General features: G+C 40.4%; 1 protein-coding gene across 2 annotated transcripts in view; it reads right to left on the bottom strand.

The window, feature by feature from the left end:
* The window catches only part of rasa3 (RAS p21 protein activator 3), a 41535-nt gene extending 26738 nt beyond the window's left edge, over nucleotides 1-14797 (bottom strand). Inside the window, exon 1 of one of the 2 annotated variants that reach the window (XM_074666582.1) lies at nucleotides 14727-14797. In XM_074666582.1, the coding sequence (XP_074522683.1) occupies nucleotides 14727-14739 (13 nt within the window). In that variant the 5' untranslated portion in view covers nucleotides 14740-14797. Of the gene's footprint in view, nucleotides 1-8054; nucleotides 8339-14726 lie in introns of those variants that run through there. The other variant, XM_074666581.1, reaches the window with a different exon arrangement.
* Nucleotides 14798-15739: the final 942 nt, after the last annotated feature.

The following is a 15739-nucleotide window of genomic DNA, read 5'->3' as shown; positions in this document are numbered from 1 at the left end:
GCGTCTGTGTGAGTGTGTACGAAAGAAAGAGACAGACAGAGAGAGAGACCGTGAGAATGGAAACGAGGAGTGAAACTTGCACGATGACAATTTATTATTCCACAATGAATGCTCACTTCCTTTGATGCTCCCAAATAAGGAGTCAAAACAAGAATTGAGACAAAACTAAGTCAGAGGTGTTCTTTCTTTTTGACACAATCACAAAATACACACACACACACACACACACACACACACACACACACACACACACACACACACACACACACACACACACACACACACACACACACACACACAAAGTCCTATCTCTTGCTTTTTTTTCTTTATGAAACCACCACTTCACAAAAATTATGGTTAATTTTGATCTGTGGTCCCTTTAATAAGACAACTACTTCCTTGAAATAACTTGAAATGCTGGAGAAAAATGTTGTTTCTGAACTCAGCAGCCACCCACTGCTAGCTCCAGTCAACAGTTACTGATGTAATACTGTAGTGCTCTATCACCTGGATGTAAACCAGAAGAGCTGACAGATATCTTGCTCTGGGGTGCAGTGTAGCACTATTTCGATTCATAAAAGACATATGAATGAATGAAAATAGACTGTCTCTGATTAAACTGCCTCAAACCACTCAACCCAAGTGATATGCAACCAGCACATGAATACAGACAACAACCTGCAGGGAGGAACGAAGGCTGATGGGGCTCGGACTGCTTACGTTAGCCACACAGACTTGATGATCTAGTGACTCCTCTGGCGCTAGTTAAAAAAACATTACGCTTAATTTTGACAGCTTTCTGAATGTTTTCTTACTTTGAACTGGCTGGTTAGCCAGAATTACAAACCAGTTGCTCCGAAACACTAACTATGTTATGTGACAAATAGTGATATTTATTAATTTTTTTACAGTTGCTATTTGTGCTTTGATCAGAGGACAGGTCTGTAGACGAAGAAGGAACAGAGAGAGTGGTTTCAAACCAGGTGCTCACTCGAAAGCTAACCTCATGGGGTGTGACCGTGCCCCAACAAATAGTATGACTTAAAAATAGAACCCAAAGTCGAGTCTTAAGAGGCAACTCTACATGAGGCACTGCTTGACCAAACAACTAACGCTGGATAAAATAAACACTCCCAAATCCTGTACCCTTAACTCAGAAAACACTTTGATAAGGACCTTTAAACACAGAGCTAAGCAAGCTCTAAGTCTAAAAAACATGTAGCCCAGAAAAGCCAAATCTGTAGCAAGCCACCAGATAAGTTCAAAAAGTCATCGGATTAAAAAGTATAACTTTTATTGACTGCATAAAGCCAGAGAAATAGCAATGTAGGTATTTCGATTCAGTCTGAACCCGACAAAATGTCACTTCAACATGCAGCAAAGTGCTGCTTTGGACAAGACACACACTGAAGCACACATTTCTGTTGGTCTACTTGGCAATGTGAAAAACATATTCTTATTGTTGTCTACAGAAGAAATGTTAAAACACACGTGACGTCTGGTTTGGAGGATCTTTACATTTGAGTCATCTTAAAACTCAATATTTTGTCAGTATACTCCCTTGGTCCCATGACTTTAATAGTGAATTCATGATAATGTGGGGCAGTATTTAGATTATAAACATGAAACAACATGGAGTGGACTGAATACAAGGTTGATCTTTTCACCATCAAACCCTCCATCCACCTAAAAACGTGTGACTTCAGGCCCTTATAAGTAAACATGTAGCTGCAGCCAGTTTGCATGTCAGCCACACTGATGTCACACAGTGATAGTGTTACCTAACTGCGACATAATCCATCGCTTCACTGTCCAGTTTCTGAAGACAGCTTTGGGAGCCTTGAGCACAAAATGATGCTGGGTGAAACTTCTCTAAGTATCTAAGTGCTGTCACTCAACCAATAAAATATCAATATCTGAAAACAAAACACAAAGGCTGTCTTTCGATGACTCAAACAAAAACGTAAATTTCTTTTTTTTCACATTTTCATTGCTGCTAGAAACAATGATAAAAACCCCTCACTGACTGAAACTAGCTAAGCTGTTTGTTGCAGAATTCTCTGCACAACCACAAGTCAATAGAGGAGCAAGAAACGAAAGAGCATGGAGGGATTAAAGGGGGAGTTTACAGTCCTGCACACCGCAGTGTGTGTGAGATAAACCATTGTTCAGTTACTCATCAAACTCTCTCTGTATCTAGAGTGAGCCTGTTTGCAGCTAATGTTCAAACAAAATAGTTAGTCTCAATGGAAAAGTTGAGTAAAACAAATACATAACCAAAAACATGCACACAAAAAGGGTGTGTACAGTGCAGTTACAAAGTTGGGGAAAAATCCGCTTGAAAATGTTAGAACTCTGCGGTTAGAGATGTGGTTGTATTCACTCAGGATGTAAAGTCTTTTCAAACTAAAAGATAGGCAAGTTTAACCACAGCCCTCCTTACAGCCCATGTCCTGTTTCCCAACATTTACACTGAATACTTCTTTTTAACACATCAGTGTATGAATTGAGGACAACTCTCTCCTACATGCACATACTCTGCCAGTCTTGGCATTCAAAGTGGTGAAATAATATGCTATCTTTTGCAAGCACAGAAAGGGGAGTAAGCAGGGCGTGAGTCGTAGTGTGTGGCAAGCTGACGTTGCCTGTGTTACCAGGGAAAAGAAACTGTTGCAAAACCTTATTTAATCATTATGAGTGTGCACCCATTTCTGCTACTTTTTTGAGCAACTTTATCTTGCAAAATAAAAAGTAGTTTGCCCTTTTCACATCAAGGAGTCCTCTGATTTCATGCTCTGGTTAGGATGCCCAATAACTGTGGAAAGGTTGTAACCTGAAGTAAGTTTTATAAATTAACTATTCATTTTACAAATAATTAAATGATTATAACTTCACATCTTCCCAATTCAACCTAAAAATTAAAAACCAACTGAAGTAAAAGCTTAGAGAGGCTACATGTCATGTCTAGATGGAAAACAACATGCTAGCTTATCACTGATGCTAGCATCTCACTACTTCCTGTTTTACACTGCTCATTAGTGCTTCTTTTGCTGAGAGCCATATTACATCCTTCCTGTTATACTTTGTCACATTACCAAACAAAAATATTGGCTCGAAGACACTGTCGAATTAAATTAGCCATTAGGTTGTTGTATGCTGCTGGCTGTAGTCTGATGCTACTGTCTGTTAGCATTAGTGGAAAGGACTAGCTGGCCAGCAAGTAAAAACAGCAGCCCATGTCTTCGCATATGGTGTCATATAAGCGGCTGATTTATGAAGAAGCACCGCACTGAACAACTCCCCACCCTGAGTATGAGATCAGGAAAATAACTGTAGCGTGAATGCAGGCAAACGTAACGTAACTGATCTTCTTTCCAGTTTCTGCTGAATGTTTGCATCAGTAGTCTTCCTCTGTGGGGGCATCTGAAGGACATCCTGAAGGAGGGGCACTCTGTGGCCCTTTATTTACCCCTGCTAACTCTGTATGCTGGCCCTCCCTGATACTGTCCCACTGTTCCTGGTACTGTGTTCTCCATTACCAAGTGCTAGGGGAGCTGCTGCACCCAACCCGGATTATTCCACCAGCCTGAAGCTGCCTGGACCGAAACACTTTCTGGGTCTTAACAGTCAACACACATGTTTACAGCAAACTACACTTCCGAGAAAGCTGGCCATCTAGGACAAAATGAACCACTCGTATATATATAATACATAAATATGGTGGTATGTACGTTTCTAGATGCACACAACTTCTTTGGACTCAGTGTTGTCATACCCCCATGAAGGTTGTTTATCTTTCTTAACATATTCCAGTCTTTTGCCTAAAAAATACAATCTGGAGTCCTCGCTGCGGACACATTCCTGCCCTCCCTCTCCCCGTCACACCATGTCTCCCATTCAGTCTGGACAGGGGGAAGTTTGGGAACCTCTATTGGCCAGCTGTCAAAGGAAGGAGGGGGGCTTTGTCGTTTCAAACCAGCATTTCCCTCCCAGGCCCAAGTCACTCGGCCTCTGCTGCCTGGATTTCCTCGACCTCCAACACTTCAACCCCTCTACACAACATTTTAACTACTGTCTCTTCCGCTGTGACCCACTCAGCTCGACACTATCTCTTTACTTTGTCTAGAATTACCCCAGTGATGTTGCAATGCTATTAAATAGTAAAAACACAGAGCTGCTGTAACACTTTAAAGCCTCAGCACAGAACAGGACAGTGGCTTATGGGAGCTGAGGGTGGCATGTTCAGGACATATCTACTCTCAGGCTAATCCTGTCACTTTTCACTAAGCCTGCACACCTACTGCTAGTCACAAACTAAAATAACTTTAACACAGCACATCACAAACAATGACACACCTTATTGTTTGCAAGTGTTAAATGAATAACACACTTTTTTGTTTCACTGTTCCACAGAAGTATCTGGCGTGTCATCTAGCAACAACATGAACTTTATTTAACCCTTAAAAAAGTCTTGTTACCGCTCTTACAGAAAGGAGTCTACAAGATCATCATCATTTCATAAACAAACCAAAAGCCAGGCTAATATTTTCTGAATCTTCTGTAATGGCTCCTCAGTTGCAAGGGAAAAAAAACATTAAAGTAGCATTCACTGTGCATTCATTATGTCTAACCGTTATATATGAAACCCTGCACACTTAGCACCTATTTGCTTGCTCTGAGCATTTTTCAATTCTTTTTTGGCCCATTTTATGTTTGTTGAGGCATTAATAGTAGAGGTTTTAGTACCAATGTTGTTAAAGCAGCAGAGTTTTCTCTCAAAGAAGTATAGCTGCACGAAATCATATTTTAGCATCACAATAGGATTTTAGATGTGTAAGTAATGAGTGATTAGTGTTGTGCACCATAATGCCACGGTTTAATGCCCTTCCCAGTGCCGTGAATCCATCTGAGTTTGTCAGTGTGTCTAGCAGTGGCAGGGCAGTCACAAACGCTCATGTTTTGGTGCTAATTAGAGCAGGGTCCTAACTACAGCTGTGCCACCAAGACTTCCCATCTCTGTGAGCGCTGGAAGGAACACAGTCACTGACAGATGATGCACAGCCCACTGCTGAACAGAGACACCACCTCTGTCCCTCACTCTGCATTTCACTACATCTGCTTTGTGTTAGCTTGTTGCCATGCAGGAAAAAACACAATTCTTTTTGTAGTCTCTTCCAGCCAATCAGGAAGTGAATTGGGGGTAGTTTCCTGTTTCCTGTGTTCCCCAGACAGCACAAGCTCAGGCCCACTGGTCATGTTGGGTTTCCGAAATTTACGTGTTCCTCCAGGAAACTGAGAGGAGTAATCACCACAACAATCATAGCGTCCTCTCTCTTTCTCTCAGCATATGAGTGGCTGATTTTCAGCTCTGAGTCATCAGCCATCATGCCAAAGGACAAGACTTTGATGAAAACAATGTGATGCAAGCGTTACACCAACATTACCGGGAGAAGAGCTCTGTGGGGATCAGACTGACATCGAGTGTGACTGCTGCTAGGGAACAACGGAGTGTGAACCTTACTGCTGTCACAGTGCGATGTTACTGAAGAGCAGGGGGTGAGGAGGCTGAGGAGTCAACGCCTGGAAGTGACGACAACTTCTTCATAGATGTCAGTTAAATGTAAATAACAAGACAGGACAAATTTTAAGAGCTTTCAAGTTGATCCCTTCCACATTATAATCACGTTATGACAATAGAGGACTACAACGAAGAACAAACAAGGACTGCAGTAAGAGACCATGTTTGGTTACTTCCATTTTACCTTATTTCAACTTCAGCTTCTGAGCTGCATTTCACAGAGACTTACAACAAGTTCTGGAGCATTTTTGCTTGAAAACAATTAATATAAAGTCAATTGTTAAAATGCAGACATTGATAATGAATCAATTACTGCGAGTATTCCACCTTTGAAACAAAAATAAATCAAATTAAAACAGTAAAATGCTTCAATCACATTAATTTAATAGTATTTATGCAGTAACATTATAATATATTTATCTTAGGGAGACAATTTTCAACTATTCTTCAAATGTCATTCTTACTTCCAACAATTGCATTCCATTTTTTTCTGTAAAAAAAAAAACATCCTCCATGCTGCAATTTGCCTCTGTCGTAAGCACAAGGGCTTGTATCTGAAAGACGTGTGTCATCCAGTCATTGGGTTTTCATTCACAGACTGAACACTGCCAGCTGACTGATTGTTCATTCAGAAAGTGCAGCAATCTGACGAGGCCCTTGTGATTCAACACCGCTACTTTCTCTGGGGTTTCAGGTCTGAGCATGATAGCTCGGGGAGGTTTTCTCGCCAGCTGTTAATCGGGCAACACTGCAGCCAATTTTAACAGCAGGTAAGGAGCTTTAACACACACAGCTTCACTTTTTACACCAGCTCAACAGGAAGAGGGACCAGTGGAGGGTTTTTGTGTTGTGCTGGCGGGCTGGCATCAAAACACACATCCCTGAAGTGTGTGCGTGTTTGTTGTGACAAATATTGTTTTTCCTCTGCTCATCTCTTCTGTCTCATGTTTGGAGTCAAAACAAAGCAGACAGCGCAGTCAGTCAGGACGAGTTGGGTGCCGGATGTCGGTGAAAACATCCCAGGCTGACCTCTGATAACAGTGTGAGCAGGGAGAGGAAGTGACGGCTGCGTTTGAATGTTTGGATATTCAACTGGAACTAATGTGAACAATACATGTGCTAAATACAACCACTGCCATGTTTGAATCAGTTCTAAATAAGGACTTGTGTGAAAGCTGTCTTTCGTTTTCCATAGTTTTTCATTTGATTATGTTTTCAGCTTTTTTTAAATCATTACCCTGTTATCCTGAAAGCCTTTTTTAGTTATTTCTTAATTGCTTAATTTGGTGGGATTTTATCTTTTGAGCCCTATGAGCTTTATTTCTGTCATTACAGTAATACTAAAAGGAAAAGCTGGAGTATTTTCAGCCATTATTCATCTTAAATTGATATCATAATGTTCAAACTAGCAATACTGCAAAAACAATCTCAGATTAAAGCTTTAAAAGTACCAACATTTGCGGCTGTAATTCATTTTCTATCACTATAAATCTGAAATATTATACTCTGTGCTGTTTGTCAAACTGTTTCAAATGGAAACTGGAATTGGCATTGTTAAATTATATTAGAAACTTGTTTCATCATTTATATCAACTTTTAAAAGAAGGCATCATTAATTGAAACCCTGGTTGTGCATTAAGAGAGTGCCTCAAATGATATGGTTATTTCTTGCCCATGGTCCTTGCCTTGTTATTGTCTTTTAAAAGATATGCCATACATGTGGTTAGACCCATTAACTACAGTTTAATTACAACATTCCAACTCAAGATCTGGAAAATTAATTTCTTCCTTTCCATCCAAATTAACTTCCCTCAGTCATGCCATTTTCTGAATTGTCTTTAACCACAGTCCTCCATAGCAAACCGCACTCAGCCTCCTCATGGCTCCATTCACAAGATATTCATGCACCACATGCCTGCTACTAACTGAGAGTACCCACAGGGGACCAGCTACATTTCTAAATATAGAAATCTGGGCTAACAATCAATAGCTAGACAGTTAAGCATGGAACAGTAACAAGGGGAAAGGTATTGCGAGAGGGAAATGTGAAGGAGAAGTGTAATAACATAACGTGAATGGGTGGTTCCAGCTAAGGTGTAATAAAGGTTTTATTTGATGTTAAATGACTAGAAAAAGCATCTGGAAATGTGCAGCTGTGGAGCCTTTATGTCGCACAGTCTGCTCAAAATCAGCCAGCCTGTTCAGATCATGTAGAGCTGGCTTCTGGTGCCAGCTGCCAAATTCCCACAATTTCCCACAAGGCTTTCAATCCCTTTGCTCCCCCTTTACACATTTTTAATCTTCAAATTTTCAGCTCCATGCTCTGAAAAGAAGACAACGTGTGATTTGAATTTCAATAACAGCAGGAACAAGACAGATAAGACCTCCTCCTCGAGCCCTCACAGCCAGCCTGGCCCGTTAACATGGAGCCATCCATTGAGGCGCTCAGACTGGGGGTAGGGATTTTTCTCCTTACCTATTTTTATTTTAACGCTCTGAAAAACCCGCAGACCTTCCTCTTCTACCGCCATGCTTCACCCGTGGCTCTTTCCCTTTTGATGACTAGACTAAAACAGTCCTCCACGGTGCTCGGTTCTCGGCTCTCCAGCGCGCGGATAATCCAGGGGTTTTGCACATCTATGCTGTCCGGACAGCGATCATACTCCGGTCCAACCAGTGTTGTTACTGCTGCTGCTGCTGCTACTGCTGGCTGCTTGAGGACAAGAGTACAGATTCAGCCTCAGTTCCCGCAGCAGCAGCAGCGATAGGGGGTGTGGCTCCTGAAAACACCACCCACTAACTGTGTATGGAAGGTGATTCATGCTACCAAGAGGTGGCAGTGGCACCACTTATTGAAGCCATAGCTAAAGTTAAGTAGTTGTTATCCACCAGGAGTCATCTTGGAACTGTCAGTCAGTGCTATGCAGACAGGAACCACTTTCAGACCATTTGCCAACTAAAAAACACCCCTTTAAGTGATAAAAAAGGCTAAAAAAAAATTAAGAGATAAATAAGCAACTACTTACAAATCAAGCAACTATTTCTGGTGTTATTATAGACTTTTTGAGAGTCAAAATATCTGGCTCTGTCTCGAATTGCAGACTTTTGTAAGTACACTCACATGACGTGCACTTCTTACACCATGTACTTACTAAAACAGTGCAAAAAACCTTACAGTTTCATCAGCCATTGTTTGATCCATTCCTGCCTTTTCTGCCATGTAGCCATGCTAGTAACCAGTGAGGGTGAGAAGTGTCTAGTGTTTCACTCTCAACTTGTTGACCGTTTTGATGCGCCAGTTAACAAATCAAAAGTCCCTTCATTTCCCATACTGTCAGCGTGAACACACTTATGCACTCACAATAGTAAGTGTAAGTACAGAAGTGTGATGTGAGACACAGCCAAGATCATGATGGGCTCTCCCACTTTGTTAAAGGGAACATATCATGCTTTTTTCTCCTTTTCACTGTGCCAGACTAGGATGCCTGTAAAGCATTTCTGCCCTCAGTACAAGTCCTTTAGTTCCTTCATTGCCCCACAATAGCGTTCTCAATATCCTCATTTTAGGCCATTCTGAAGATCTCGTTGAAACGCTCCGTTTCAAGAATGACCTCCAGTAACCTCGCAACGTCACAGCCCTTTGTGCTCTGATTGGTCAGTTCTATCAGAGGGTCGGAGGGGGTAGAGCCAGGGGGCGGTTTTTGCAGCATGGCAGTTTTTACAAAATCGCCACATTGAATGGAGCAGACCGAGCGAGTTTGCTGTTTGCCAAAACTTCACCGTAAGGCATTGATAGCACTAATAAAATGGCGGAGTGTAGGATACGTCCTTTTGTATTGGACCCTGACAGTTCTGCAGCTCAGGAGGAAGAAAGTCCACCTCGATACAGATCATCTCAGGATGCTTCAGTGTGGTGAGTCAAACTGGTACTGTAACATGTATAGTTTATACGTGGAAATATAGGCAGACTTCACCAATAAACTATTTCTATAACAGGGCTCCATCCCGCTCCTTCACTTTTCTCTGTCTGTTTTATCCATCATGCTGAAAGTGTAGTCCTAAAATCGCCTCTACCGTCAGTTCGTCACTATGTTAGCACTCAGTCAAGTTAGCCAGAGCTTGTAGGGAGCTTTATTTATACTCAGCTCTTGGTGGGTGTATCCCTCGATGGCAGTTGTGTGACTAACTGACTTCACAGAGGAGGAGCTGCTTTATCAGATTACTCCAATAAAAAGAGAGGATCCTCATGTCGTCACGAAATCTCAAAGCCAAATGTCAATGACCTATTTTCAGAGGCATCAAATTTCGTTCTAGGATATCAGAAAAAATACAATATCTCATTTTTTGAAAATTCAGGGGGTGAAAGGTCATGTTTTCAACTTTATTATTTTATATGTAAGTATAAAATCACGGATCAGCATGATATGTCCCCTGTAAGCACTATAGATGGCACAGTTCTCACGCACGCAGCAGCCTGGCGTGCCCCAGAAGACCTGTGAGCCCCTACAGAAGTTTGATACAATGCTTAAGCTACACCACGCCAGGTGGGCACTATGGTTGTATGGTTAAAATGTTTGACTCAAGTAACTGTTATCAGTGCCAAGATGAGTCTACCAGCAGCCCAACAGTGGCTTCACCTCAAATGAAGGATTTAAAAATAGTCCAGGATGTACCCTGTCTCTCATCCCACTACAGCTGATATAGGCTCCAGGCCTCTGGAACCCTGAATGAGATAAGCAGGATGTATGGATGGATGGATGGATGGATGGATGGATGGAAAGAGGAAGACAGAAACGGAGGTAAGCTAGTTTTACTTGTGATTTTAGTTTAGGCTACTCTTACTGTTCTGTCACAGGGAGGCTTTTATTGCCTCACAGTGTTCCCTGAAGCCCATGGAAACAGTTAAAAAAAAGTATTTGAATCCTCTAACTCAGTTTTCTGCAATAAGAAAGAAGAAACATCCAAACTCTTCTCTAACACAGTAAGCTGGTTCACAAATAATTGGAGCAAGAGTACCTGGCATTTGTAGATTTTTCAGTAATCTGTGGATCATTCTGGATAAGATAGGTTTGGATCAAATTTTTTACTGGACTTTGATAATGCAGCTCCACTTTAACACAGCTGGAGGGTGGGTGGGGTGGGGGCATAGCGTTAACATTAATGTCAACATTTGAATACAATTAGTGGATTACCTTCCATTGAAGTACTAATTAATTACCCATGCCCAACTCTGGATAGAAAAGAGGGGGTGTTGATTTGGACCACATATTCCACATAGCAGTTCTTTTTTGATGAAACACACAATTGGCAGGACTAGTTGTGTAACAACAGCATTTTTTCATTGGTAAAGACACTTCTCTTTTTCCAAAGAAAGCAAAAACAGCAGGTTTTTAACCCTTTTTTGGCATCTATGTGCCAGCTAATGTGTAAATAACATTAACACCTGGTACTAACTGCAAGGATCCTATAGACCATCACAGCTTTGGACAGGAGTTGGACAATATTCATACAAGTAACTTAACATCCTCTTTCAAAAAAAAAAAAAAAAAAAAAAAAAAAAAGACCTATATGTCATTATGTTGGCACACTTAAACAGGAAGCCTGTCAAAACCCTGAACAGAAGTGACAATGTTTTTCTCCTCATTAGTAGCCCCTCATACATTTACTTGGTCCTGCTCATCTTGGGCACTTATCACCCCTCATACAACAGCCACAACGTCACAAGGATGGCTAGACTCTGCATTGACAAGACTTAGCTCATAATGTTGAATGATTTAAGAGTTGCCACAGGTAAAACTAGTGAATTATATCCCCATTGATCAGCTTTTTATTTGTTGCCTGACTGAGAATTAGTGATGCATCATGCGTGTCTGTGCAGTAATTGTTGGTGCTGCTCCCCCTTTAAGGGCCCCACATGCAGAAGCCTGACTCTGTTGAGGCTCGAGAGTGTTTTCTGCATCAAACAGACTGCAATGCAAAAAGTAACAAAACAGGTTTTAAGCTGTTATTTCTGAGGACCGAAGAGGTGTATCTACCCTTACATGACCTGAGCTGCCAGACAGCAAAAAAGATTGGTAACATAAGGGTATTATAATAAAGGCATTTGGGGATTTATTGGAGAGAGGTTAGAAGAAGAAGCCTATTTCAGGGACCTAGATGTGCATCTGTAGAGTCCTGTTTTTAAGGACTTTTATGGACTCTGTTTTTGTCATTTTATGTCCAGCAGCTCAAACTGTCGTTGCAAATAAAGACGTCGAAACCACTTCTCTTTAAAGTACATGCAATACTATTCTTTATCTTATCTAATATGTTTGAAATATTCTGTTCTAAAGGCTACCTTTGTCATGCAAATCACCACTTTGTCAAGCAAGCAGTCACCCCCAAACAGGATTTTAATGAGAGAGATCTCCAACTTTTTTATGACTGGAGCAAATGTTTATGATCAAAGACTCTGTACTGTATGTCAGTGTTTCATAGATCAAATGAAAATTATGTTTTGTAAAAACCACCAAACCCTCGTGTTACTGGCTTGAATATAACTTGCATGGCTGGTAAAATAAGGAAGCTGGTGGGAGTTGAGGGAGGAATGTTCTGAAATTCAGTCACTCACTCTGAAACAAGTCAGAAATAATCTCCAAACAATCATCCTCTGTTTTCCAGTTGGCTCTGACCTTAGGCCATACTCAACATAAAGAAGAAGACACCAGGTGCTGATCTGCCTTGTGGGAAGTTAGTCTGGACAGGATTTAGGATCCATTCAGGTGATTCAGACACAGGGGTAATAAGCAGCCCACACAGTTGAACCCATTGAGCCACACCTCTGACATCACTATGACTACATTCCCCAGAATAGTCTGACTTCAGTCAGGGACACTCCACAAACCCAGCTGGCTGAGCCAAGCCCTGTGGAGATGTGGGGCTAAGGAACAGTCGGACAGCCTGTCTTGAAGAAGGGACAGTCCTGCCAAGGATTAGCCATGACTCCTTAAGAACAGCTCTAAATCTAATTAGGCTAAGCGTCTCGTCACTACTGTTGTCCTGGTAGACCCTTAAATAGAGAAACTAAAGCCTCTTCAAAGCTGAAACAAGACCCAATGTAACCCACCAAAAACGGATTTATATCACATAAACTTGACTGAGTTTTTCCATTTCGCTGTACTTTCACTTGCAGTCAAATTTATGAAAAAAGTTGCCCTCTTTATGCTACTATTATTTGACTGCTTTCATTTCAGAAATCTTTACAAAAATGCTTGATTTATATTCAGTTTAAACAAAATTTCCTTTTACTTTGGTTAGTTCAAGTTCCTAAAACCTGCTGGCTTTCAAGGAACTAACATAAGAAGTTTCCAGTTGGAGACTGTTAAATATTTGCTGTTATCACTTCCTCCAAAGAAGTATCCTACTTTCCTGCTGTTTCTTTTAATTAAGTATCAAGGACTTGCAGAACTTGTTTCTGTACTTTAGAAACATTGCACCTTCATGTAAAAAATCTGTAACTGGTTTCACTTAAAAAAAAAAAAAAAAAAAAAACTACATATGTACCTAAATGCTTTTGATATAAGTGTGCAAGTATTGTAACAAACTGTGCCTAAATGTGCCACACAATTCCTTTTTTGAGAGTGTGGCTCAAAAGATTGTGCATTAATCTAAGTAGAGAGTTCACTGCAGGAGTGTTATACTTTGAGTTGTAGAATAGGAGCATTTAGTTGATTAAATGAACTGTACACTAACTCAGCCAGTGCAGATGAATAACAGACAACATAATCAACATATAAATTGATGATTTATTGTAGATATAAATACCAATTGTATCTCAAATTGTTAATGCAACAACATATGAGCACAATGACACAAATTTAACAATATGTTCAAAAATTCAGTGACAGCAATTTTTAGCTTGTTGTTCTAAAAGCAAAGCTCCATGTGTTGATGTTTCATGTTAACATTAATGAATGGATGGCCTGTACATGTACTTAAAGAGTCCCTTGTCCAGTGCTGACTGAGTGTAAACATTTACAGTCTATGTTCATGCCTATCACCGACGCATTTAACTGCATGGTTTGCGTGCCTTTGACTATCTTATCTAAAAACTGTTCGGGTATTTTCTTAGATAATAACCGTAACACTACTCTTGTTGGTCAAATAATCTTTCAAGACAAGTTTATTTTGTAGAAACATTTAGTCAAAGCACAATGACAAAGAAATTAATCTATTATTTTTGACCACATCCCTTCTTGTTTTTGCTGCTAGATGGGGTAGTGACTTGGGCTCAAATATCATTAGAAGTTGGTTCAACCTGGTAAATGCAGGACTGTTCTCCTAACTGTAAATTTGCATGCACAAATGTAAATTCAGTCACACGAGCACAATACAAGAGTCACAGGCTGCCTCTATTATGACTTACCAAGCAAAGTCGTCATATCTACAAGAAAAAGTGGGAGGAGTAGAATACAGGTTTTTGTAGCTGTGTGCACGACTTCACACAGAAAAACAGACCTTCAAAGATTTTATTTTCAGTTCAGCTAAAGTGGATACACCCTGTGGTAAACCACAGGCCTGTGAGTGTGTGCAACAGAAAAGCTGAGAAACCCCCCTCTTACTTTGGAGGTTTGACCTATTTTGAGCCAAAAAAAAAATGAAATAAACAAGAACATCCAAACTGTGTCCAAGTATGAGTATGGCATCAAACAGTGTTTTTGCATGCGTGAGAATGAAAGGCTGCAGACAGAAAGAGGAAGAGACAGCAGATGCTGATTCTAAGCAGATTAGTGAAAGGATGCTCACTGTTGTTTCATTACACACCAGGCAGCCACCAGTGCAGAGTTTGAGGGCGTTGGCACACCGAAAATAACTGTTCCCTTGCACCTAACCCTCCCTACTGACTTGTCTTTAGTGCAACCATGCACTGTAATATACAATGCGTATATGAGTACGGCTATAAACTATGTAAGAGAGAGTGCTGAGTTGAACAGATGGTGAATGACATGTGCAGAGTTAATCCTGGTATTATGGAGGGAAAAAACTCTATGGAATGAGCATGAATGAAATGTCAGAGGAAAACAAGTGATTTGGTCTGTGGCAAGAACAGCAGTACAACTTTAATTTAACACCTCTGGGTCTATGGTTAGCTTTCATTCATCCAACTCACCCATGCAGAGCATCCATGTTGATCTAGTGTGTTATTTTAAATGTGGTATTTCAACTCAGTCTTTCTGCATCTGTAAGAAAGTAAAAGCAGAATCAGAATTTTAAAAGCACCTACAACAGGGATAATACTGCAGGCTGATGGTAGAGACAGTACAATTGGCAACACTTGCAGATATGCAGATGTAACAGTTCCAACTCTGCTGTAAAAGTGGTAGACTTCATTTGTAAATGGATAAAAAAAGGGGTAATAACACAATTTTTTGGTTAATGTTGTGAAAGATTATAATCAGAGGTGATGTGTAAATTACAGTAACAGGCAGCAGGCTAAATAAGTATACCAAACACAGCCGAGTGCTCAGATCCACCAGGTTAGGCCCCAGACCAGCAAATGGCTCTTCCCTGTTTGTAAGTCAAATATGTAAACCATGCTGACACTACGAAAACATTCTTGTTTACATTTGCTTGCTTTATTATTTCTACTGACTCTGGAATCTAAGACCCTTGTGAATTTAAAAGGAGCAGGTAATCATTTGAACCACTCCTTTCTTTGCAGGAAAATAAAAAACAAAATGAAAGTTTACAATATTTTAAGCAACAAGATGAAAAATTCTAAATACTACTTTATTCCTCTGTAAAGGAGTGATGCTTGCGTGAGAACATGCTGATCTATTTACATTGAAAATTAGCTTCCTTGTTGTGTATCAGGTTCCTGACTATGCCAACAAAATAGACTAATTTTCAAGTTTACCAGCAACAGCAGCACCAAACATTTCTGTGTGAGGCAGGATATGAAACGCAAAGTCTTAAAGTAGCATAGCACCATCTAGTGTGCACCTTTCAGAGAGTGTACTTAGTGGTAGATTGAAAGGATAGGTAGACTACTCCAGTTTCACACTATGAGTAAAATATTTTCACACAATAAAACCCTGGCTATTATGAAACTGGAGTTACTGTTTCTACCTACAGAGACTAAAAAACAAACAAGATTAAAGATGGACCTTTTCTCTGATAGAT

This window comes from Halichoeres trimaculatus, unplaced genomic scaffold (genome assembly GCF_033239565.1).
Source record: "Halichoeres trimaculatus isolate MK-OKI-2021-1 unplaced genomic scaffold, fHalTri1.1 fHalTri1_scaffold_3, whole genome shotgun sequence".
NCBI classification, from domain to species: Eukaryota; Metazoa; Chordata; class Actinopteri; order Labriformes; family Labridae; genus Halichoeres; species Halichoeres trimaculatus.
This window is presented reverse-complemented; position numbering and strand designations above follow the sequence as displayed.